General features: G+C 39.0%; 1 protein-coding gene across 4 annotated transcripts in view; it reads right to left on the bottom strand.

Annotated features, from left to right (window-relative positions):
• The window catches only part of LOC119726449 (acetyl-CoA carboxylase-like), a 68,430-nt gene that overhangs the window by 17,158 nt on the left and 25,672 nt on the right, over window positions 1–25,600 (bottom strand). For 3 of the 4 annotated variants that reach the window (XM_038198107.1, XM_038198110.1, XM_038198108.1), the window contains 19 exons: window positions 25,425–25,515; window positions 24,514–24,669; window positions 18,295–18,483; window positions 16,465–16,565; window positions 15,703–15,916; window positions 14,784–15,011; window positions 14,151–14,240; window positions 13,673–13,791; window positions 12,236–12,259; window positions 8,545–8,673; window positions 7,671–7,752; window positions 7,454–7,567; window positions 6,383–6,481; window positions 5,583–5,720; window positions 4,220–4,387; window positions 3,688–3,848; window positions 2,650–2,758; window positions 2,061–2,216; window positions 1,098–1,163 (listed from right to left, as the gene is read on the bottom strand). In XM_038198107.1, coding sequence (XP_038054035.1) covers window positions 1,098–1,163; window positions 2,061–2,216; window positions 2,650–2,758; window positions 3,688–3,848; window positions 4,220–4,387; window positions 5,583–5,720; window positions 6,383–6,481; window positions 7,454–7,567; window positions 7,671–7,752; window positions 8,545–8,673; window positions 12,236–12,259; window positions 13,673–13,791; window positions 14,151–14,240; window positions 14,784–15,011; window positions 15,703–15,916; window positions 16,465–16,565; window positions 18,295–18,483; window positions 24,514–24,669; window positions 25,425–25,515 — 2,434 coding nt within the window. The remainder of the gene's footprint in view (window positions 1–1,097; window positions 1,164–2,060; window positions 2,217–2,649; window positions 2,759–3,687; window positions 3,849–4,219; window positions 4,388–5,582; window positions 5,721–6,382; window positions 6,482–7,453; window positions 7,568–7,670; window positions 7,753–8,544; window positions 8,674–12,235; window positions 12,260–13,672; window positions 13,792–14,150; window positions 14,241–14,783; window positions 15,012–15,702; window positions 15,917–16,464; window positions 16,566–18,294; window positions 18,484–24,513; window positions 24,670–25,424; window positions 25,516–25,600) is intronic. The other variant, XM_038198109.1, reaches the window with a different exon arrangement.

Genomic DNA, 25,600 nt, shown 5'->3' with positions numbered 1-25,600 from the left:
ATGAAAAAAATCCTGACGAAAAATCCTGACGAAAAATCCTGACGAAAAATCCTGACGAAAATCCTGACCAAAAATCCTGACCAATAATCCTGACCAAATATCCTGATGAAAAAAATCCTGACCAAATATCCTGATGAAAAAAATCCTGACCAAATATCCTGATGAAAAAAATCCTGACCAAATATCCTGATGAAAAATCTTGATGAAAAATCCTGACGAAAAATCCTGACGAAAAATCCTGACGAAAAATCCTGACAAAAATCCTGACCAAAAATCCTGACCAAAAATCCTGATGACAAAAATCCTTACGAAAAATCCTGACGAAAAATCCTGACAAAAATCCTGACCAAAAATCCTGACCAAACATCCTGACCAAATATCCTGACGAAAAATCCTGATGAAAAAAATCCTGACGAAAAATCCTGATGAAAAATCCTGATGAAAAATCCTGACGAAAAATCCTGACGAAAAATTCCTGAAATTAGGGAAAATTCTGACAAATCTCACACTCTCAACATTTATAGGACAAATGAAGAAGAACATAACCTACACGTAATGATAAAGTCAAAATATATTAATAAATATATTGAATTTTGTGTTACTGCATTCTGTTGAACAGTGCTGTAGTCGAGTCCATCCTCATTAATTCACAAGTCAATTGACACGATCCTTCACAAAACAGGGCATGAACAATAAAGCCTGGGTAAATACTTCATAATGAAGCAAATGCGAATGTGAAGCGAATTAGACACCATGAAGCATTCGCTGCGAAATTCGCCTGAGTTGAAATGTGTTCAACTTTTACGAATTCGCAGCATAAATACTTGCCACGATGTCACAAATTCGCAGTCGCGCAGAGTATGAACCGGTCTTAACACAGGAATTTCTTTGTCTCAGTTTATTTGAGAAGCTTGTGACTTGACATGGGACTGGTTGACTTGTGAGGCACTTCTGTTGAGGAAGAGCTTTTTTTTTTCAGAACATGCATCACTTTAACTTACACAGCCGCATTTCTTTTAAATTTGAGAAAAGCAAGTTTTGAAAAGAGGGCATGACAATTTTATTTATATTTTTGCACATATTCAAGTATTGTTTACCAGTTCCTCTGGGATGACTGTATCCTTGTGCACTGCTTTATGTTCCTCCCAGATACGTCTCAGTTTCTAAAAAAAAAATAAAAAAATAAAAATTGAATAAAATATTGCGATAGTATAAATATACAGACTCGGATTAAGGAATGGGATAAAAGTACACAATTTTCACAACATATAACATGCATAATGCCAAAGAGGTTTTATGTCAACTTTAAGTGGCAGGGCGCTTTGGGGCAGTATGGAGACATATGGGATCATATGGGCTTCGTGCACTAAGAAAAGAGGGCGCCCTTTTACCTATCAACGACATCCCATGGGCGGGACACATACATTTCGCTGGTTGACGCGCATCGTTCCTTGTGTGTGACAGACGTACACCAGGGGATTTGTACTATGTACACGCAGTGGCCGCGCTTTGCAGCAAAATATTGCAGTCAGGCAAGATGGCATCGTTCGGTCAACTGCAACTGTACTTTCTTTGCCAGTGAGGGGGTACTTGTAAACGGAGCGGATAGGTCCCTGTTCTACATGTATGGCACTGAATCACACTCTTGAGGACTATCTGAAAGTGCAGAGTATATCCATTTTATACTGTGGACAGGACATGTCGCCACAGATGAAGTTACGGTTTAGAAAAAATCCCTAGTACAGAATGAAAGAGTAAAGTTAATGAAATGTTCTTGATTATAAAATTGAACAAAGAAATTGACTGAAGCTGGGTTTGAACCTGCGACCGCCAGATTGCCGTTCCTGTGCTCTACCAACTGAGCTAACCAGCCCTGTTGGCGGTTCCCCTGTTTGTCAATTTCTTTGTTCAAGGGGCGCTAGTCAAAAGCCGTAAACCTGTATATGCCATGTAGCCAGGGATCATGCCAAAAGTCACGACACTAGCAAAATTAGCAATGTTGCAAAACTGCGAAAAAAAAGCAGTTTTATTTAAAAAACATTTTCTTGAGGTAACTATACCTGCTTGAACATGTCTGGGAAGTCGTAGACATACGTTGTACCCAATGTCTGTGCTTGGTACCGCTTGAGTTGTAGATGGTCCTTGGTCACGTAGGGAGTGTTGACCAGCCGGCCATGAAGACTGCCTTGCTTCTCAGTGAAAGAGATGAATTTCACCTGCAATGTTTCACAACAGAATTTTTGTCAAAACTTGAAAGCTTCTTCAAATCAATTTACTCAAAGTCTTTCTGATAAGCCCCTTACGTAAAGCTGGTTTATACTTTGCACGAATATGTTTGACGTCATGAGACATTCAGGGCAACAGTCACTGGAGTTTCAACTTCGCAGCGCAAATACTTCCGTCACTGCACATACTTGCGATGGCGTGCGCTGTTGCGTCGAGTATTAACTGGGCTGTACTGTGTCAAGTGTTTTTTTATATTGCCATTGCATTACGAATAGTAGGCTTTTAAATGTGTACAGCACTGATATAAAACGAAAAATGTGAATTAATAAACAAAACAAACAAAAGGAACAACACAAAAACAAAACATGTGATAGCCATGTGACTGGCATGTGATTGTCACATGGGTGTTACCAGCTTCGTTACCTGTCCAGTGGTGGGGTCAGTCTCTTCCTTGTACAGTGTGATGGCCAGGTTGTAGCCAGACTCATTCGTGATGAAGATACGGATTGGAATAGACTTCCCTGCTGGTAACCTAATCAAGTCAAAGAAAACAAACACCGCTTAACAGCTTGCTAGCTATGTTACATGGTGAAATATTCATTCCCAAACCTGATTTTGGTTAAACATTTTGCTTTTTCTGGTTGCTAAGCATGATTCTGTACTTCTTTTCCAATAAAATGAGTCCTCTTTTGGCCTGTCATGGCACTTCTTAATATAACCAACTATTGATATCAACCCGTGAGAGTGTTTCAAAAAGTAGCCAGAAATTTTGGCTTTTGCACATGCGTACATCAGGGCCTCATTTCATGGCTCTACTCATCGTTAGCCAAAAATCCCTTCTTACTGCAGAAGAAAATTCTACACTTCAGTAAGCGTATTTCACGGGGAAGTTAGGAATTTTGCCTTATGCTAAGGATTTTGTGCTTACAGGGTTAGCGCAGAGTTGTTCTGCTAGTGCTGTTAAGATGGAATGGTCATCGTAAGCGCAAAATGCGAAATTGGGCCCTGATAGCTAAGATTATATACATATGTGCTTAGGTGCTTAACATTGAATATCTGAGCTAGTACCATAAACACATAATGGTGGTCATAAGTGAAAAACTTACGCTTAATTACATAGAAACGTGTTAATCTTCGAATCTCATACAATTTCAGTATTTGGAGATTTTGCCTAAAGCCTGATTCATACTTCATGCTAATTTGAGAGGGAAGTGAATTTGTTGGGGTGCAACGTAACAGTGTGCGTCACAATAAAACAATGATTATTGACACTATGCAATTTGTTTCGCTTTCGCCTTCGCGTGAAGTATGGACTGGCGTTAAGCAGTAATAGCGTGCTCTTTGCCATAATACTATCTCCATGAAGTAGAGAGAAGATTTCTCAGCAGAAAACCATGTTCTCAGTATTGCCACTGAACTGGCCCCAGGTTTGGCGATATATTTTTGTTTAGCAAAACTTACTTGACTGTCATTTTGAGTTCCGCCTGGAGGACTCGTAGCTTCCACAGCCTATGGCCATACCTCAGCACCATGGACCTCAGGCTATCCACAACCTTCATAGGATCCATGACAACCGTCGGCACAAAGTTCAGAAAGATGTGATTGCAGTCCGTCCGCTTAGACTGTTGCCATGGAAACAAATAAAATTACATAAAATATATAATATGAAATTGGAAAATCAAAAAATTGTACGAAATTTCCTAAATTATAAAGACAGTCATGAAAAAACTTAGTAGCAACTTTTCCAATTAATGGTATAAATTTGGTCATTCCAGTAACATAAGTATCAAGAAGTTAGGACCAATTTCATAAGTAAAAAATGAAATTTGTGTTTGATATATAATTAATGATTCACAAGAAGTTGTCACGCAGTTTGTTATATTTCCAAACTTGTAAAATTAGAAATATTCACACCTTGCTCGTATTGCTCGTTAAAAAAACGGACCAACAATTACAATCCATTTTTTTAAAGATTCGCAAAATAAGTACTTACATCTGGGTGATTGAAGGCCAGTTCCAGTTCGTCCAGTGCTTCTAGTAGCATCCTCTCAGCCTCGTTGTGTAGGTACTCAAATGAAGCCTCCTTGGTGATGAGATCTGAATGACGGATGATGGCACGGACGAAGAACCGATAGTCCGTCACCTCCTGACCCTTCTGAACCTAAACATATTCACACACAAAAATAATGTGAAATTAATTTTCTGGGTTCTATTTTTCCCTCTCAATAACCTCCAGGAAATCGAACTACACGAAACACAATGTTGATGTCATGTTTTGTTAACTATTTCAGCCGTAGGTTGTTAAGGACACTGCAAACAAGTACCGGTACCCCTTTTTGTCAATAGGACAAACAAGTGCGAGTACACAATAAGCTCTGGCCGCCTTGCATGTAAGTCTTGCATGAAATGATTGTGTGTACAAGCCCGGGCCGCCATCCCAAGCGAAAATCACGCACTGAAAATTGACCAAAATAAGCCCCTAAAGTTTCCCATAAAAATAGCGCGCTATACATGTATACCACATGACTAAAACATAACTGCACATTATCTTGCCTCCATTTACACAATTTTCCTAAACAACTTTACGAATTGTTAAAAACAATTTTTTTAAGTATTTCATTTCTATTCTCTGTTTTTTCTTTAAATTAAAATTTGGTTGTTATATTTTTTTGGAAACTTAGGGGGTTCATTTTTTGGTCAATTTTCCCAGGGACAGACATATGCAAAACAGACGCGCATGCACATCGATCGAGACCAAGCCCATTTTCTGATAACTTTCGTCAAGAGTGCATTTACTGATGATGGCATGGCATTTGGTCATTTTTTGGTCAAATGTTTTTGGTTAATTTTCAGGGACAGACAGACAGACAGACAGACAGACCCACCGACCGACCGACCCCAATGTGACATGTAGAAGCTCCTGCCAGAGCTTAAAAAAATTGACTCTGTACAATAAGTACAGACAGTATATCTTCAACCTACCCTCTCTGGCTGGCAAATTCAACAAAGCCTTTCCAACAGTCAAAATCAATAAAGTACCTTTTTTTGATGGTTTTTAAAGAGCTTCTTTTTTTTTAAAACAAAGCACAACTGACTGGCTGTGACTGTTCACGTAACTTGATACAGCTGTGGAGAATTGACAAGCCAGCTGTAACCTATGAGTTTACTGCTTTTGTCTGTTGATGGAATTTGAATAGTCACAATGTTTACGGGAAATCTGATCTGACTGTTGGTGACTAGCTTGTTGATGATCTGACTGCTGGTCTCTAGGCAGGGGAACAGGATTGATTTTTTGACTGTCTGTGACTGTTCAGGCAGCAGGAGGGTTCAAATATTTTGCATGAACATGTACAAACCTTGGCGGATCCCAGGTACAGGTGCATTCTGTAGTTAGCGCGATCCATCAACTGGAGATCAAAGTTACTCATCCTGTTGATCTCCAGCTGGAAGGCCAAGGCTGGCTCCAAGTGACGATAGATCCGATCCTCTTGGAACTACGGAAGTAAGCAATAGTAAAGAAAGCAAAATCAATTTTCCTCTATTTAGTTTCCACCAAAGGGGAAAAAAATAACAGCAACTTTCAAGAATGTATTAGAATCTTGAGTATTTCATCACTGGTTCGGGATGGCATTCATTCCCGCTGAACCAAAAGCACCGGCAGCAACTGGAATCGACCCAAGTAGATTTTGGTTTCTGACACAGAATTTGTATTGCGGTTGATCTCCAGATGACTAGTGCATCCCAACTTTTTCTTATTAAGTCAAACCTTAAAAAAATGCATTCCCTGTGCTATGTTTGAGTTTCACCTCGCTGATTACTATATTCTGTAAAAGTTATGCACTTCTGAATGAGACATCAAACGTAGTAGACATCAAATGTTATAGACATATCAAATATTACAAATATTAATATATCTGAAAGATGGAAAAAAATCAACCCCATTCACTTTTTTGCATGTTTCTCCACTATGGCCTGTGCCAAGTTCTGTCTCATTTTGCCAGAACGTCTCACAAAATTAACACAAAATCTTTGAAAGGAATCCACAAATTAAACAGCCCAAAATCATAGCAAAACACAACAGTGACGCCTAACTTCAGATAACATTTAAGGCTTAAGTTTTGCATTGCCAGATATAAAGAAATATATGCAAACTTACATCCTGTCGAGCTCTGAAGGTGAAGTACTTGGGGAAGTCCTTCCTACTCCAGAACAGAATGGTGATTCTGCGGATGTCTCTGCTCAGCAACTGCTGTTTCTGTTGACAGGAAGTGTTTAATGCTTATAATTTGTTGGGTTAGGTTATTGTAAAATTAAACAAGGAAATTGAATGGAGCAGGGTTTGAGCCTGCGATCTCTGGATTTCCATTCTGGTGCTCTACCAACTGAGCTATCAAGCCCCTATGTTGGCCGTTCCCCAGTTTATGTTTCTTGGTTCAAGGGTGCTAGTCTGAAGCCCTTGACTTTTGTCACTTAACAAAAACATTGACAAACTGGAGAACTGCCAACATAGGGCTGGATAGCTCAGTTGGTAGAGCACCGGTACAGTATTCTGGAGGTCGCAGGTTCATACAATTTGTTTTTTTTCCAACTTTCACTCCGGAGGTAACACACTGAGTATACAGTGTATATACATGTACGTCGGTGAAGGGCAAAACCTAAATTTGATTTACATCAGCCCAACGCCAAAATTCCATCTTATGAATAGTTACAATTTCTTTGTTCAATGTATTAATAATATATATGCACCTAATTATTTTCCCTTTGTGTTTTATCTGACCTGACATTTATGTCATGTGCTATTAAATTAAATTAATATTTAATGTACAATACATTGGCAAACTTTCAAAAAGTTTTGTTCTGTTTTTTGTTTGTTAAAAAGTCTGGTAAAACTTTCCTAGCATATTGAATTAAAAAGAAACAAGCATTAAGCTCTGGTTAATTTTGGATAGCTGCAAATGATGGACTGTAGATTTAAAAATGGTGTATGCCTTTTTAAAGCAGAAAATAATAAGACAGATGATTGAAATTTCACACTCTGAATGGTCGCATTCTATACAGTTTCCAAATACTTTGAGTAAAATTTCACATAGGATGCCCATTTGAGTGTATTTTTTCTAATATCCTATCATTTAATATCCTGTGGTTCTAGAGGACGCCCTAAAAAGTAAAAAGAGGTTTGCAAAAACCAAAACAAATTCCACTGAAATATTAAACAAGAAATGTTTACCTTCTCTTGGCAGAAACCCCGGAACATATCCACAAGTTCGTTGTCGGTTTTCGTGTTCTTCTCAAGATGAATGGCAATGTTGACGATGTGGATAGGTTCTCCAGGTGGACATACCTGGAAGCAATGGAATATTTATCCAAATATTAGAACAGTAAACATAATTTAACTAGCTGCGTCTTAATTTTATTATTTCAAGGAATCTGAAGAATGGACTTACGTTCTCCTTGTGATCCGACTCGCTGAAACTTGAGAACTTGAAGCGCACGTCAGCAAACTGATCAATCACATCATCAAAGTAACTAGAAACAAACAATAACCCACAAAAGTAACTATAGCTGAAGTTTCTTTGTAGTTAATTTTCTCTGTGATCATGTGAAGATGGGATGGACCTGTCAGTTGATCATTACTAGATCAGTCACCTCATCAATTTATTAAATAGGCCTAATCAATTTATTACATTTCTGTATGGTCAGTCATCGGTCAATCAGTCACTTTATCAATTAATATCATCAGTACAGATGATACCTATGGACAAACCTTTCTCTTCAGGCTCATATACATTGCAAGTCGTCACTAAATAAATCAATTTATCAGTTCGATGCATAAATCAAGTATCCTTGAGCTTCTTCATTCCTAAAGAAACAAGACAGCACGAACGATCCTCATGTATTACAGGAAAGGTGAGATCCTCGTTGTAGCTGGTCTGTCATGCATGGTCAAGTACGTAGTCGACTGATAATTCAATTGATCATTCAATTAATCAATTGATCACAATCAATCAATCGACTAGATCAATCAATCAATTGACTAACTGATCAATCAATCAATTGAATTATTGATCAATCAATCAACTGACTTATTGATTAATCGATTAATTAACTTATTGATCAATCAACAATTGACTAAATGATATATCAATCAATTGAATAACTGATCAATCAATTGATCAATCAATCAATTGATCAATCTATCAATCAATCAACTTATCAACAAATTAGTCAACAAATTCATCAATCCATTGATCAACTGATGGATCGATCAATCGATTTACCAATCATTCAGTCGACCAATAAATTAACCATCTCACTGACCTCTTGAATTCTTCCATGGATGAGAAGGCACAGATGATACCCATGCGCTGACATGGGGGCACCATGGCCCCTATCTGTTCCTCACCAAAGCTGGCTGACCGTGCCTGAACAGACATATCTGGTAAGATCCTGAAATATCAACAAACGAAATCATCAATCTGAAAGTATCGATTTGAAACATCAAGTCAAGGTCCTTTCATGTTTGTTTCATGTAACTTGATAACTAAAAGCTTTGTACAAGTAAGATTAGAGAAAGAAAGCCACTCTAAATAATACTTTTTCTTAAAAGTGCATTTTAAAGTACTGTAGAATTGAACCTGCGACCTTCGGATCATCGTACCAGCACTCTACCAGCTGAGCTATCCAGCCATATACAGCGTGTGTCAATAAAAATGTAGCAGTCAATCCATTAATATTAAAAATACTAGCACTCTCTTTCTGCAAAACTAATCTTTAGAGTCTGACAGTGTTGTAAATACTCTACACAATGGTCTTTATCCCATCACATTTGGACACTCCAGTCCAGAGATACATTTCATTAAATGAAAGGACTTGAATTCCAAGTTGGGCCACTTTTCAGATATCTGGTATCTAATGAAAGGCATTCACATACCAAGAAGGTGTGTGCATGCCTTTCATAAGATACCACATAATCTGAAAATTGGCCCGAACAGATTTTCACAAACAGTCTTCTCAAGCTTTGCCATGGCTTTTAAACAAAAAGGTCTAAATCACACAGGACAAAAATCATGTGAAGGGTAAAGAAACACTATAGCATCTCAAGGTAAACTTAAAAAAAAAAAAAAATAATAATAATTTCATTTCGTAAGAAATAAGTGTTGTTCGACTGCTACATTTTATTAAGACACCCTATATTAGCAGACTCCAAAATATGTCAATACCTTTGACCGAGGGTGCTTTAAAAAACACTGTATTTTAAGACAACTGAGCAAGTTGCACCTGTGAAGTAACATGTTGTGTTTACAAACAAAAACAAAGATTTAAACAACAAATTTAAATGCTTTAAGGACAATGTTAAGAGTTAACACTAAACTGCCAGACATTAACAGAGGAAAATGATATCTGAGATAACAGAATTAGTTGTAGTAAGAAAGATGTTTCCTTCATTGTTTTTAAATCTTTCATTTAATTCCCAAATAAAATGTAAATTCAATTTACAGGAAACTTGAAATTTGTGTTTAAAAAAAAAAACCAAAACACAAAAACAGCTAGTGCATGTATTAATATCTTCTGTACTGAACATGCAGGAATGTTATTGTGATATTATTGTCATATCTGTACTGATTCTTGCAAGCTTCATGAAATGATGGCTAAATGTACTACAAATCAACAAATAATATGGAGTTCAAGCAAAGTGGAATGTAACGCAAGCAAGCACAAGCATGCAATAAAATACATACATGTATAAAACGTCCAAGGGAATACAATACAAAACACCAGAGCACAGGCCAGGTATGAACAAATCACAAAGACAGAAATGAAAGTAAGAAAAAACCTCAATACATTGAAAAGAACTAACAAAAGATCACGCAAGGCATGCACTATATCTTGAAAACTGGCTACGGTTAGGTTCTTGCCATTGGCGTGTAACTGTATTATATCAGTTTCTTGTGAGAGTATGTCTCACAGTTATGCAACCATAAATATTATCTTTAAGCAAACTTGAATCCTTGGTCGTGATTGGTCGATTCATGGCAACAACAGTGGGATATTATACCTACATGTAATACCATGTTCCGTGTTGCATTCCTGGTATTGCGCTATTCTAAGATATGCGTTCGCTATTCCTGCTGCATGCACGTGTATTGGATAGCGCAACCGTTAAACAGTTTCTACAGCGTGCGCGTTGCGTCAATTTTGTGCGTCAAGTTTGCTTGAAGATAAAGCTGCTATCCCACCCACGCTTGCTGAACACGGAAAATATGGTGTGTCTGTGTTCCATATGCCACGAGGCCGAACATATGGGGCACAGACGCACTGCATAATTCCATGTTCAACAAGCGCGAGTGGGATAACTATTTAATACTCCAACCGTGTGTACACAACAAAATTGAGAATTTTTAACATAAAATCATCAGAATCAAGAATCCACTTGTCTTTGTGTAAAAAAAATCATAGAGGGCATCCACAAAACTTAAGAAAAAAAATCTTTTCCGAAGTAAAAATTCTAATCTTCAGCATTTCTTTGAGATTTTATCCTTCAACTTGTGTCGAATCTTGGTGTTCATGTTATGCCCCAAACTGTAGCAATGACCCCAACTACATGTATAGCTGGGGTAGTCCATTACAGTCCTAACATAGATAGTCCCAACCCTAGTTGAGACAATTAAATCTTTAGTTGGGCTTGTCCAAACTATAGCGGGGTTGATGCCACAATTGGCGCGTAACAAACACGTGTACCGTAATTTTCGGAATATAAGCCGCGCGGCGTATAAGCCGCAGCATGCAAAAATCTGCAAATTAAGATTTGAAGTCGGCGTATAAGCCGCACCGGCGTATAAGCCGCACCAACCGCAGCGGTTCAATTTTGTAAGGCCTCCAAATTCTAGTCAAAATGCTCTGAACCAGTTCCATTTACACTACGAAAGCTATAAAAGGGCCACAAAAGTTATGTCAAATCATTTACAGTCGATTACTCTTACAAACAAATATGGAAATTGATGATGAGAAATAAAAAACGGGAATTGCTGCCGGCTGGCTCATCAGTGAGCCTGTGCCGGGGAATGACATTATTTTCCCCCAGCACTTGAGAGAGTATGCAACCCACCATGTGTTTTCTGACTGGAGCGCTACAAATCCTGCTTTGTGGCAACAAACGCTGAGTTGTTTTGTCCTAAAGGATAAACAAGTCCGTTTTTACAGCAAAACTTATCAAATTGTTGTGATACTAACGAGTAGTAACATCAAAAATTCAAGTTTGGATCGTAACTTTCTTCGAAAACAGTCAACACGATGCTGAGATTTTTATGGACGAATCCATTAATTTTGTAAGGGGTGATTTCACCCCTGTTTTGAGTTTTACATCGTTTCTTGAATACATTTCAAGAAAAAAAATTATATTGTGACGTTGAACAACTGATTATCAAATAAAGATATGTTTCAAACTCCCTAAAAAGTATTAGTTGTCTTTTTTCTTTTTTTAAACAGGGGAAATATTGGTAATTATTGTTCCCAAAAAAGTACACCCCTTTATTACCACAAATGGTGTGGTCCATGGGAAATCCATGCAGCATGCATGCAGCATATGCAGCATCATGTACGGCCGGTTGTCGATGTCCAAGGGACAGCTTTCACTAGCCGTACTTTTTACCGCTCGTTACCTTTTTGTGGGACGTGCTTTCGGTTTGTTAATGACTTTCTTAATTGATAATTATTTCAGCAACACATCTCTTCTTGTACCAGTACATTTAAATACACATGTAAATGTCATTTTTATTCTTCAAGTCTCGGCGTATAAGCCGCCCTGTGTATAAGCCGCAGTAAACATTTTCATGGGCAAATTCAACGTATAAGCCGCGGCTTATATTCCGAAAATTACGGTAGTTTGAAATATTGTAAATGAGCATGTGACTAAGCAGAGTGTGTTAGCTTATCTGACAACTAAGCTGTTACAAGGCAAATGACTACATCACTGACATCATGCAATTAAATAAAATCAGCAATTCATTACCTGGTCCTCGGGAAAGTCATGGTACTGAGAAAAATCAATCAAGAAATTTGACGGGAAAAGGAATGAAAAGACACAAATTGTGAGGAGGCAATTCATACGACACACAAATGGGTTAATGTGCCAAATCAGACTTCTTGCAAAACTTGATTGTGAGAGAGAGAGAAAATGTGATGGATATCAAAATGACAAATAGACTGAATGCCAAAAAAAGACCATCGAAAGATTTCTGAAGCGCTGATCTAAAGAGATGCAGGAATGTGCAATATAATAAATCCACGGAAAGGAGTTTTTATTGACAGCTACCGGTAGCTGATTGCGCCGCCATGAATTTAGCATCATTATGTTGATGGTTGCTCTAAAATAGGTGCATAGGAAAAGTGGGGGCAAATAGTATACAAATATTGACTGCTTCGATTGGTATAGAAAAACTAACCTCCCAAGGCGATCCATTGAACATTTTGTTCTGCCACTGCTACATCTTGGGAAAATATAATGCGCCATAGATCAGCTCAGGGGGATAGTTAAACTATTCCATGAGGATAGTTTTACTATTCCATGAGGATAGTTTTACTATTCCATGAGGATGATTTAACTATTCCATGAGGATGGTTTTACTCTTCCATGAGGATAGTTTTACTATTCCATGAGGACAGTTTTACTATTCCATGAGGATAGTTTTACTATTCCATGAGGATGGTTTTACTATTCCATGAGGATGGTTTTAATCTTCCATGAGGATGGTTTTACTATTCCATGAGGATAGTTTTACTATTACGGTACATGAAGATAGTTTTACTATTCCATGAGAATGGTTTTACTATTCCATAATTTAAAGCAGTCGATATTTACTATATTGCACCTCACCCACAGATTCCACAGAGTTTCGCAGATATCTGACTAATCAAACGTCAACTTTTTCACTGCAAACCTACTTTTATTTCAATCTGAATTAACTGAAACGTACCTGTACATGAAAATTATCAGAACTTTTTGTTATATTCATTAAGGCCGGCTCATTATTCACCCAAATTCATTTTCTAAGCAAATTTGACGTCATAAAAAAATCGCAGCAAAATTTGCGAGAAGTTAAAATGTGTTCAACTTTTGCAAAATTGCAGGGCGCATAGTTAATATTAAATCACAAATTCGCATTAGTGTCCGCATCGAGCATGAAAAGGCCCTTATTAGCCAGAAAGCAGCCCGATTCATTTGCACATGGAACCTGATGAATTATGATATCAACATCCATACAGCAGTCCAAACAAGTCAAATGAAGTAATATATCTGAATTATGCTCTACTACTATTTTCAATCTTCGTCAATTCACAAATGACATTTAAAATCCATCTACAAGCTTCACAGCAAAGATGAGATTTTACGAGATTATTAACCCCCTAGCATGCTGATTATTAGTTCACAATCACATGACGGCCATACCTGTTTGGATGGGAGGACGGAAGCATGAACTGGAATTCTAACACACATAGGGAGTTCTTGAGTACAGAGTGGTGCAGGCAGTTCAGCTCATAGGCAATGTAAGCTCTCCTCACGTACACCTTTGCATGATAAAATCAAAAAAAATCTTGAATATTCAGTTTTACACTCTTTTGACAAAAACAGTGCCACCCATGTAAGGATGTGACCCTTATCCGTTTATATGAAAAAAAATCTAAATCTGATTACGATTTTTCCAAAATGTTTAAACGAAATCCCGAATTATAAAAAAGGGACCTACATGTACGTTCACGTGATCTTCCTTCGCGGGGTACACATACTTAAGTATAAGATATCATTCTGATGAACATGTACAAAAAAGCTCAAATAGTTGTGTACATGTAGCTACTATTCAGTCTTATCTTCATGTGAACATGAGCAGTTAGAAAACCAGCTAGCTTGTTATTTTGTTACAGATTACCTCCAAGGCAGCTCTTCGGACAACCGGGTTGCTATGGAAGAAAAAGCTTGGCAACACATCAAAGATGGTGGTTTCTGACATGATCAGTTTCTGCAAAAAAAAAGAAAAAAAAGTAAAGAATACATCAGAAGGTCACAGTGAGATTTGGGCTGGAATCGATATTTTTACCTAGTTCTGGATGTTGACTCAAATATCAGTATTCACACGATAAACATATAGAATAGTTATTTGTGAGGCATTCTTGCAAAATGAGACAGAACTGGGCAGAGGTTGAAATGAGGGTTTGCAGGTATTAGGAAAGCGAGCAAATAAAATTCTCCTCACAATACTGTTTGTTGCACTTCAGTTGGACATTTCATTGACAAGTTATATTCTATACTATATCTTTAACATATGTTTAGTGGACATATAAAAGATTACAAATATCAATAAATCTGAAAATTGAAAAAATCACCACCATTCAATTTTTTGCATGATTCTCCACTGCAGCTTGTGCCCAGTTCCGTCTGATTCTGCCACAACACCTCACATTTGACCTTTTTGTATCTGATTATCAAAACAATTGAGGCAAAAGTAGAGGTTTCAAAAGATCTCAGAAAAGATCTCTCTAACATCGCTGCTAACTTCACCCACCTTGAGACTATCAGGGCAGTACTGATGACCATACATGTCGATAGCGGACAGGAAGATACTCTCCACCTGGTTGTGTCTGAGCTCATAGGAGGGTTGATGGGCCGCTATCAGCACCTGCCGAGCCCGCAGTGCCACTTTGGAGTGGTCCTGCTTGCTGAGTGTGGTCAGCTCACCTAGAATCTCCGACAGTTCTTCCGTTAGGCCGGTCTCACGATTGCTGACACGCTCCTAGAACAAGAGAATACCATCATCACTAGTTTCTTTGATGGAATTTCTGCATAGGGGAGAACTTGGGTTTAGCATCTGACGTAATGTCGGAGTGGCCAAGTAATATGGACGTACCCTTACATTGAAGGCAATTAGGATCATTTACATTTACTCTAACAGTAACCTACCCTTATTTTTATCAAAATGCCTACTTGGAGTTAAGATTTTACTGGTACTGTGAAATTATTCCATCTGGCTGGCTGTCATTTAAAAGAAATCAAGAAGTGTAGGTGTTTTCCAACGATCACTCAAATGACTGATTTTTGGAATGGAGGGTCATAATGACGCAATCATATTTCATAATCAAAAGAATGTACATGCTTTTTCACTGTTTTCGCAACAAGTGTAGAATCCACTGAGCTGAAACTTCAACAGGCTAGGTTCTGAATGTTCTTCTTATTATTGAAAAACAACATGCATAAAACATGTAAAAAGCAAATGATCATATTTGCCTTTAATGTTTATCTTTCTTTAGAATTAGTTTAACCCTCCAATGAAAACATTCATTCTGAGCCATGTTATTACTTGGGTCAATGTTGGTCAAGACCCCCATTGGTTTGTTAACAGTACTCCAGGGGGTGAGGAAGGACATTTTTACCGTTTGTGACCTCTTAAATAGCAGGAGGGTTTAAGACACAAAAACAGCTCTTACAATGATTTGGACAACCAGCTGATTCTTCTTGGCAACCTGAGCGTGAGAGAAGATGCTCCAGACTACGTTAGACATCTCGGTCTTAAACTCGTCGCGGAGGCTCATCACGCACTTGTCGTAGGGCCCCTGCTGGAACTTGGTCTCCACACGTAGGTAAATCCGCAGGAGATCCTGAATGACCGACTTCATGTGGCCACGAATGCCATTCCGATACCTGAAATCAAAACCATCATATCCTCGGTCAAGTGGCCTTTTTCCAAGTGTCCATTTTTGTGGTCCACTGTTGCAACTCTTTTACAACAGAATTAAAGGTAATTTACAACATTAAGAAATCACCCAACCTTTTGCTGAGGGTGGGTTATTTCTTAATATTTTGGCAGTTTCTTTTTGAGTGTTAGTAAATGATCCTATCTGCCTTTAAAGGTAATATACAATATTTGCAAACATCAAACAGCAAAACTACCAAATTTTTATGAAATACCTCACTAGACTGTAAGCGAATAATAGTCTCAAGCATCCTATGAAATCATGGCACCAGTTGTGTTGACATTTTTAAGAAAAATGTAAGTTTTGTATCAATTTCCAAAGATGGTCGGCTGACCATCTCTGGAAAAACTATTACCTTTTATTCAAATACTGCCCCCACTTACTACTGCATATTACAGAGAGCAGACAAATGTCTTTATTCAAAGGTGTTGTGGGAAATATCTTCTGAGGATAGGTTTTGAGTTTTCAGTTGCCTACACTAACAACTCTTCGTACCTCTGTACAAGCTGTACGATGCCTTGTGTGTGCATAAAGAATGCATCTCTGTCAGATCGCTTCTGCAGTGTAGCTGCATGGCGGTCAACAACGTTGGCAATCTGGGGGAAAATGAAAAAAAAAATTGGAAATAAGTGATGGTTGGTGAACCCTATTAATGTATGCACAGATGTGGAAATTAATAGCGAAAGAAGGAAAATGACTTAGATAAGGCTGAGTTGGGTTGAGTTCGGTTTGGGTGGGTATGATTAGGCTGGGTTGGGTTCAGTTGGGTTGATATTGGTTGAGTTGAGTTGAGTTGGCTTGGATGTGTTGTGTTGACATGGTTGAGTTAGGTTGGATTGAGTTGGGTTATGTTAGGTTGGGTGTGGCTGATCTTCATTATGTTGTGTTGGGTTGGGTTGTGTTGAGTTGGGTTGGGTTCGGTTGGGTTGAGATGGATTTTGACTGAGTTGGGTTGAGTTGGGCAAGGTTGGGTTGGCCTGGGCTGGGTTGGGTTGGGTTGAGTTTGGTTTATTTGGGTTGGGATGATTACATTGGGTTAGGTTGTGTTGGGTTGTGTTGGGTTGGGTTGTGTTGGTTTGTGTTGGGTTGGGTTGAGTTGAGTTGAGTTGAGTTGAGTCGAGTTGGGTTAAGTTGTGTTGTGTTGTGTTGTGTTGTGTTGTGTTGTGTTGGGTTGGGCTGAGATGAGTTGCACTGGGTTGAGATGGATTTTGGGCGAGTTGGGTTGACTTTGGCTGGCTTGGGATGAGTTGAGTTGGGTAGGGTTTACATCATCTTGAGTGAGGGTAGCTCCGATCAGTGCTGGGCACTGCTTTCCATGGAGGCCCTCAATATGAGAAATATGAGACCCATTATGTAGCACCTTTAAGGGTTACAAGGGTTGGGTTGAGTTGGGTTGGGTTGAGCTGGGTTGGGCTGGGCTGGGTTGGGTTGGGTTGGGTTGGGTTGAGTTGAGTTGGGTTGAGTTGGGTTGGGTTGGGCTGGGCTGGGTTGGGTTGGGTTGGGTTGGGTTGGGTTGAGTTGAGTTGGGTTGAGTTGGGTTGGGTTGAGCTGGGTTGGGTTGGGCTGGGCTGGGTTGGGTTGGGTTGGGTTGGGTTGAGTTGAGTTGGGTTGGGTTGGGTTGAGTTGGGTTGGGTTGGGTTGGGTTGGGTTGAGTTGAGTTGGGTTGAGTTGGGTTGGGTTGAGCTGGGTTGGGTTGGGCTGGGCTGGGCTGGGTTGGGTTGGGTTGGGTTGAGTTGAGTTGGGTTGAGTTGGGTTGGGTTGAGCTGGGTTGGGTTGGGCTGGGCTGGGTTGGGTTGGGTTGGGTTGGGTTGGGTTGGGTTGGGTTGAGTTGAGCTGGGCTGGGCTGGGTTGGGTTGGGTTGGGTTGGGTTGAGTTGAGTTGGGTTGGGTTGGGTTGAGCTGGGTTGGGTTGGGCTGGGCTGGGTTGGGTTGGGTTGGGTTGGGTTGAGTTGGGTTGGGTTGGGTTGCGTTGAGCTGGGTTGGGTTTAGATAAATTAGATTTTGTGCTTTAGACTTAGGGTGTTGTTGAGATGGGGTTGAAGGAACAGTCAAGGGACGAGAGTCTGGATGAGGTTTAAGTTTCGGGCTTCAACTGGGTCAAATTTGAAATAGTGTTATTGATAAAAAACCTACTGTTGAAATATATATAACACTCCATTAAATTATCAACAACACTTTAAAACAAGAATCATTTAAAGTCTACATAATTCAAAATGTAAGGAAAACCAGTGAGTGGAAGTCAGAAATGAGGACAACGAAGTGAACATTGGAAAGATATCAAAAGAAAACTTGTATAAATATTTTTTTTATGTAATTCTGATCTCACCTGTTGGCTAGGGAACTGACACAAGACTGATGTGATGTTGCTGCCGTAAGCATTGAGCTGTTTCCTTATCTCTTTCTCCACGGCCGGAGGTAGGCGTCCAGAGACGGCCGCGATCATTTCCTTCATCTCCAGGAGAGGGAGGGCCGGGTCTCGAATCGCCGTTATCAGTTGGTTCACTGTTTCCGTCATCTGCAATGTAGTGTTGAATTTTGCATTTAACTTGCGTTTAATTTGGTATGCTTTTAGCAAATATTTTTAATTACCATATAAACGTTTAAGTGTGCGTTTATGAGAAGACCATGCAAAATCCTGAAAAATCGACAAGGTGGGGGGTCAGCGAATTAAGTTCAAATCTTGGCCATTTGATCCCCACCTGAGACGATACCACTCGGTGGAGTAGCTCGATAAATAATCACACGGTGGCCGAGTACGGGGCACCAACAATTTTGAGCAAAAAGGGTGACTTCCGGGGAGTAAATTTGTGTTGTTTCTGGTGTAAAGTTATAGCCTCGTTTATACCCTTAAACTAAATCGTTTACTGTCGACCTACATATCAAAAGAAAGGGTTTAATCTCCTCTAAACGATGAAATATAAATCTTTGATATGCAAGCATTTACTGCGGAGATATAGGCGTAAGAAAAACACGTATCAGCTCTATTACGAAATGAAGTCCTTTACGCGGTAAACCATAACTTAATTAATGCAGGGCTGAGAGTCAACAAACTTGGAGGAAATATAGTTCAGATATCCGACTACGATAATAAAAAATAAAAAAACTGTCAGCTCTTCTTGTTTTTGTTTGCTCACGGTCAACAAAGTTGAAAAATTCCTAATTTTCAAGACCAAACCTACATAGCCCCCTAGACAGTTCCGAGTGCAATTGGTTGCCCTTAATTGACATTTTGCAGGAATTGTTGTAAGAGCATAACAAAATGTACATTTTGCAGACTTCACCTATTGGGTGGGTGGGTGAGTGGGCTACCTTTGGTGGTGCGCACTGATCCGGTAGGAGGGGAACGTCCTGTTGCCGCCCACCCAGTTAGCGCGCGGTATCGAAAGAGGGCGCCCTCGCATTACATTACCGTCAAAATGGCAGCCATGGACATGCCGTCTGTGCGGCTGCAATGTGATTTTATTAATTTTGAGTATAGCAAAGCCATCGAATGTGGTGTAAATCCCTCTTATCTGCGCGAACTAAATACAGTGCAACTTAATCGATGCACAAAAGACATACGGAGCCATTTGCAGAAGTGGAAAGTCGCTGCATATGATGTGAATGTCGAGTGGAAACTGATCCTCCTGCGATGTGGTTTGTTCGACGTCGATGCATACACTGATAAGACAATACGTCCAGCGCATAGATACAAGTTAGGGTTGAGTTGGACATCATCAAGGAAATGTTGTCATCCACTCCATAAAGGGAAAGGCAAACCATTCCGTGGTGTGAATAAAGCAACTAGCCGTGAGATCATAGATGTTTGATCGATGGGGTACCATGATCACTTTTGGAACAGGTAAGAAGACAGAAATCAAACAAAAATACATTTTTGAAAATTGAAATGAATTAATCATGGTCAAGGTCCATTTCTGATCAACTGACTTTGTTCCTGGGTAGGTTATATCAATTAAATCCAGTATCATGCAGTTGACTTGGGACCAGTGAAATTTTGTGTGAAATATTGTGTGAAATATTGTGTGAAAAATTAATACTGGTTGTCACAGCTCTGGACCACACACATGGTTTTCGGCAGTGGACACACATGGTGGATATTTAGCCGGAGCTGGATTTTGAATTATTTTTTTTTATATAAAGAAAGTTGGAACTGCACTGAACATGCGCAGTTTGGGGAATAAAACATTTTTTTTTTTTTGCACTTACATTGTTTTTTTTTACTTTTATTCACGAGATGTGACTCATCAGACCATTTACAACTTAAAGAACAATTTCAGATTTGTTTCCCCTTTTATACAAATCCTCCAGAGCCAGCCACATCAGAAAAAGAAAAAGTAATAAGTGCAATTAAATACAGGCAATATAAAATAATAAAAGAAGATTTCTTATTTTTTATTTATTTTTTTTTTTGGGGGGGAGAATTTATGACATGGGTTTTGTTCAAGGCATCTATTGCTCAATATTGTTGGCTACATACGCCCCGCTTTATATCTTTTACTTTAAAAAAATATTAAGCCTGCTGCGGCCTTAACACTTTGTTAATTCTCACTGTTCATATAACTTTCAGGTATCTGTAGAGGTTGTCTATCTTAGCACAAACAAGCAGTTACGCACCAGACAGCGGAACAATTACCATCTAGCGATGTGCTCTCTAAGGAACAAGAAGAGCAGCAGTGTACAATCAGTGATTTCACATCACCGGCTGGTGTACCATCTCTCCAACCCACCGACACAGAGTGCACTTCAGTTCATGAGGTAAAGAGAGTGAACTAAGAATGGACCTTGACATAGGCCTATTGCACCTCATTTATCACAGATGAATTGTAAGCACTCTTCTTTGAGTACATCAATTTGTATTTCAACCCTATATGTAGCATGCATCTCACTGTTTTTATTTTCTCATGATTATTTTTAGCATACATCTGAGTCCTCATCAACTGATGGAGAAATTACACAGGATGTAGGTGCACTTGACTCTTCTTGGGCTCCAACCCCCCGACCAAAGAATGTGGAGCTGCAATCCCTGAACACTTTCCTTACTCAGGGGGGAATGTCTGCTGTTGATGGGCAGCTTCATCTGTCATTAGAATAAGCATCTGAGACTGATAGCACCATCCATTATTATAGAAGGAAGGCAAAGGAAGCCTTTGGTTTAGTTCTTCATTGTTTAGCACCAGGTCAAGAAGATGGGCTCATGAAGATTACAATCGGTGAAACAACTGCTGAATCATCACAAAGTGGTCAAAATTTTGATATTAGTGCCCGTTTTCATTTTTTTTATTGCATCCTTTTTTACCAACATTTTTGCATTAGTGGTTCCATGTTCTCTTCCTTTACGTATTTTGTGTTTAAACAAAGGGTTATCATGGTTTGTTATTGGAAGACAGTGACTGTTCCTGTTTTTTAATGTTAATTTAAGAAGGAAAACAATTTTTTGATTTATATTCAATTGTTTTTTCGAGTTTGATCGTTAGGTTGTTCCATGTGTCATTCTATTTGATACTGTGTTGGTTCAGTTTTCTTCTTTCAACTTCCATTTAAGTTTAAAGTTCAATTTAGTTTTGTACAGTTGACTCTCGTTATAGCAAGGTCGGTGAGACTGCCCAAACTACCTCTTTAAACAGAAATGTTGCTTTAAAAGGACAGCGGAACGAAGAGACACAAAGAGAACTAGGGATTCGAGACCTCAGAATGTGCTCTATATAAGCAGCAGTAGAACATCTTTGTAAAAGTGTTCTTTATAACAAAAGTCGACTGTAGTACTACAATTTTACTTATTTGGTGGGGTGGATAACAGGTTTAAGGTTTGGATAAATTTAATTTGGATCCTTTTTGATTATTGGTTTTTTGAAAGTTTTTTTTCAAATTTTGGTTGGTAAAATAAATCATTTTTTTTTGGTCTTTCTAAAAATTTGTTTGTCATTGTTTCTATTTATTCAAATTCCTCTCTACTTGTTCCTACCCCATCTAGGTGTATCTCATTTTTGACAACGAGTACCCCAACATTTAGCGTTTTTCTCATTCAATTTATTATTTTCCAAGTTTATTAATTTTCCGGGTTACATTAACATGCCAAAAAATAACAGAATTGTCATCCAAGCCTCATCATTCCCACATTTGGTGCGCGATATGTGGCAGGGTGTAACCCCCCCCCCCCCACCCCCATTGTGTCTTCATTGTGTTCTGGTAATCTCAGGAATTCTTTAGATGAATATTGGGGGATACTTTTGTTAACAAAAAGACAAGTGTGTGTTGAGTATTGGAACATTTGTGGGGACTCCCTCTGCCACAAATCGGGCAGGGTATACATTCCATCCTGGACTCTGAAAGGTGGCGGCCATATTGATTTAAAGTGAACCCCCCTACCCTAAAAATGGGATAAATTAAGGAATTATAGCACCCCTTATGGCGTCTCCAGTATTAAAATATGTTTTAATTTTTTTGATCATGAAAAAAATATACACGTTTGCCAATTTTCATAACATTCAAGCAAAAAAGAAAAAAATTATGTGAAAAATACACTTTTTGACCAAAAAGGTGCCAAAAAAAGCCCTCTGTTAAAGATTTTTAAAAACATTTTTGACGTCATTATTTACAAATTGGAAATATAAAACTTGGTAGCAAATTTCATGAAAATTGGTTGTCGACTTTTGAAAATACAGAAAAGGGGGGGGGGGGGGGACTGTATGTCCCTCTCCCGTCCCTTTACTAGCGAAAAATAGGGGTAAAACAGACTCCTGCCAATTTATACTAAAAACTGCTGAAAATGTTTTTATTCTTGATACTTAAGGACCATGATAAGAACTCTCTTTCACCTGAGTGTCATTGTTCAAAGACCTGCACTAATGACGCTACGGCGACTTAAAGATTGCTATTTCTATGACTCAACTTTGGGGGTACCCTTAGTGCCGTTGCCTCCTAAGAGCAATTTTTTTCTAAATTTTGAGTACCTGGTTTTAGGTCAGGATACAACCTCAGCACCCTGCAAATTTCATTTCTCTGCTGCTTTCCCCTGTTGAGCAGCAAGCGTTTAAACGTTTGTACCCCAAAATCATAAAAATCTCCATTTTTCACTAATAAAAACACATTTTTGGCTCTTTTTTCTGCTACGGAGGTCAGATTGACCAAATATTTTGTACAACCTCAAGGCTACCTATGACCCACCTACCCCCCAAATTTTAACCAAATCCGCCGACCCCCACCTTGTCACGGTCTGCATGGTCCTCTCGTGGACATACTCTTAAACATTTAGCCATTTGACAAAGGCTGATGGCTGCCCATTATGTCCGCAGACTGGCTTGACTGACATTATAAAATCAACAATGATTGACAGAATAAATAACAGGCAGTCAATGAAAAAAAGTTAAAACTTAACTCTGTGTGCTATGTTTTAAACTCAAAGGAAGATTGCGTGAAGTTAAGTTCTTGCTTACGGATTTAGAACATTTCTTTGTGAAACGTGTAAATGTCACATCCTTAGAATGATGTAGTGGTGTGTGGCCGACCATCATTGGAAATTGATACAAAAAATTTGACTTTTCTTGAAAAAACACGCACACCAGGTGCCATGATTTCAGTCAAGTAAGGTATTTCATAATAATTTGGTAGTTTTGTTTTTTGATGTTTGCAAATAATATTGTATATTACCTTTAAAGGCATGAAGATCATTTGCAAACACTCAAAAGAAATCGCCAAAATATTAAGAAATAACCCACCCTCAGGAAAAGGGGAATTCTGTATCAGAATTAACTTGGTTAGGACCTAGCCATCGCTGAGAAAAGTTAGTTTCCTCAAATACTTAAATGGCCGCGAGCTAGCTGTTGACTTGGCGCATACGCTCAAGTATATAATTAACAATTGTTGACTGCTGTGATGTGGGATATGACGTTTTGAACAACCGAAGGGCGCATAGCACCTGAGGCGAACTCTGTCTTGGATTCTTTGGATTGTGATGTAAAAATCACAAAAACAAACGGCAGTTTACACAACAATTATGCCAATGGAACGTCAACTCACATGCATGTCGCGTGCTCGAAACAGCTGATCGTCTGCTAGTTCACTGCTCCCACTCATGTGGGAAAACATGGTAAAAATAGCAGGGGTACCAATGATACAAGCATTTCACACCGTGCGTACTGTACGTACAATGTCATAGCACGCTCCCTGTGGGATATCACGTACGTGATATCCCACAGGGAGTGTGCCATGACTTTTTACAAACTTAACACGTGATCTTTCTAGGCACCAATGAAAATAGAGTATTCAAGACAGAGGTATAAGAAACACGGATGTAGTATTTTTCCACGACGGAGCCGGCACTTGGGCACTCCCTGTGACCTATGGGTTCTATGCACGACAGATTCTGCGAGCTGCAGTTAAAAGGTTTGAAAATGAGCAGCATTTTTTGAGGGGGTGTATTTCCAGCACCAATGGAAACAAAACATGGAACAGCTCAGTGGAACAGTGTCTTCTAAATTGGTCCATTTCCAGAAATTACGACAAATGCAAAAACTGAACTCAGAGAGTAAACCGTGCGGTATATTACCTTCTTGGTGAAGTGAGGTTCATTCAGACAGAATCCGTTCATGATGTTCTCCAAGGCTTCCCTGGTTTTCTTAAACATCATATTGAGTTTCCAGCCGTGGGTCTCTGTCCCTTGAGTCTTGGTTGTGTTCGGTAGCTCGCCTTTGTACAGCTGAGCCTGGGCAGAGACAAGAAAATTCAAATCACAACATGTATCAGACAGGCATGCAACTGGGAAATCACCAAAAAAGAGGAAATTCACATTTTTCCCAGACTTTGTACAGTGTTTTTCTATTTTCAATGGCACACATGGGAAGTAAAAAAAGAGGAAATCAGCTGATCCGAGGAAAAGTTGCATGCCTGATCAGAAATTAGTAATAAGAAAACTGTCTTTAACCAGTTTGAGTCAGAGGAGGTGATACCATGCACTGGCTGTTTTTATACACAGGCACGGCTGACGGATTAAAACGTCAAGATTGCCTCACCCCGCCTCCAAGTGACGTCTAAACACGCTATTAATCCCTCGTGTCTTTTGTACACACACGCAAAGTCCATCTAGTCTGTGGGCGCGGACCATGTGTTGATCTTGAATTGGCCTATTGTTCTACAATTTACGCTCCAGTGCACACCTCTGAGTATTGAAACATATGAGGTTTTGGCAAGAAATATTGTACAAATACTGTTGAAATGACTCTTGTGAATCAGTAATTGTGGCGTTTGGCTGTTTATCAGAAATTGGCTGGAAAATTGTGCCTTTTTGCACAAATTGAAATTTTCGGCAAAAATAATCCCGGCGCAAAGAGGTGAATGATCTATGATGAATGGATGAATGAATAGTCTATGCTTCTATCAATGCAGAAATTAATGTAGTTACGCATCACTTTATATCTGGTCAAGTAGCCTCAGTAGATTCTGAAGTACGTTGTGACATACCTTCTGTACTCTCGTTGGGTCATCTAGGTCCAGCTTGGCTACTACACTGCCCTGGTCCAGCACAGCACCCGGCCGCTTCACAAAGTGAACACTGTTATCAATCATCACAAGATGGATGAACACAATTAGTACATTTCCAGTTTAACTTAAATGACAAAGAAAATAAATCCACACAC

This window comes from Patiria miniata, unplaced genomic scaffold (genome assembly GCF_015706575.1).
Source record: "Patiria miniata isolate m_02_andy unplaced genomic scaffold, ASM1570657v1 HiC_scaffold_2, whole genome shotgun sequence".
Classification (NCBI taxonomy): Eukaryota; Metazoa; Echinodermata; class Asteroidea; order Valvatida; family Asterinidae; genus Patiria; species Patiria miniata.
This window is presented reverse-complemented; position numbering and strand designations above follow the sequence as displayed.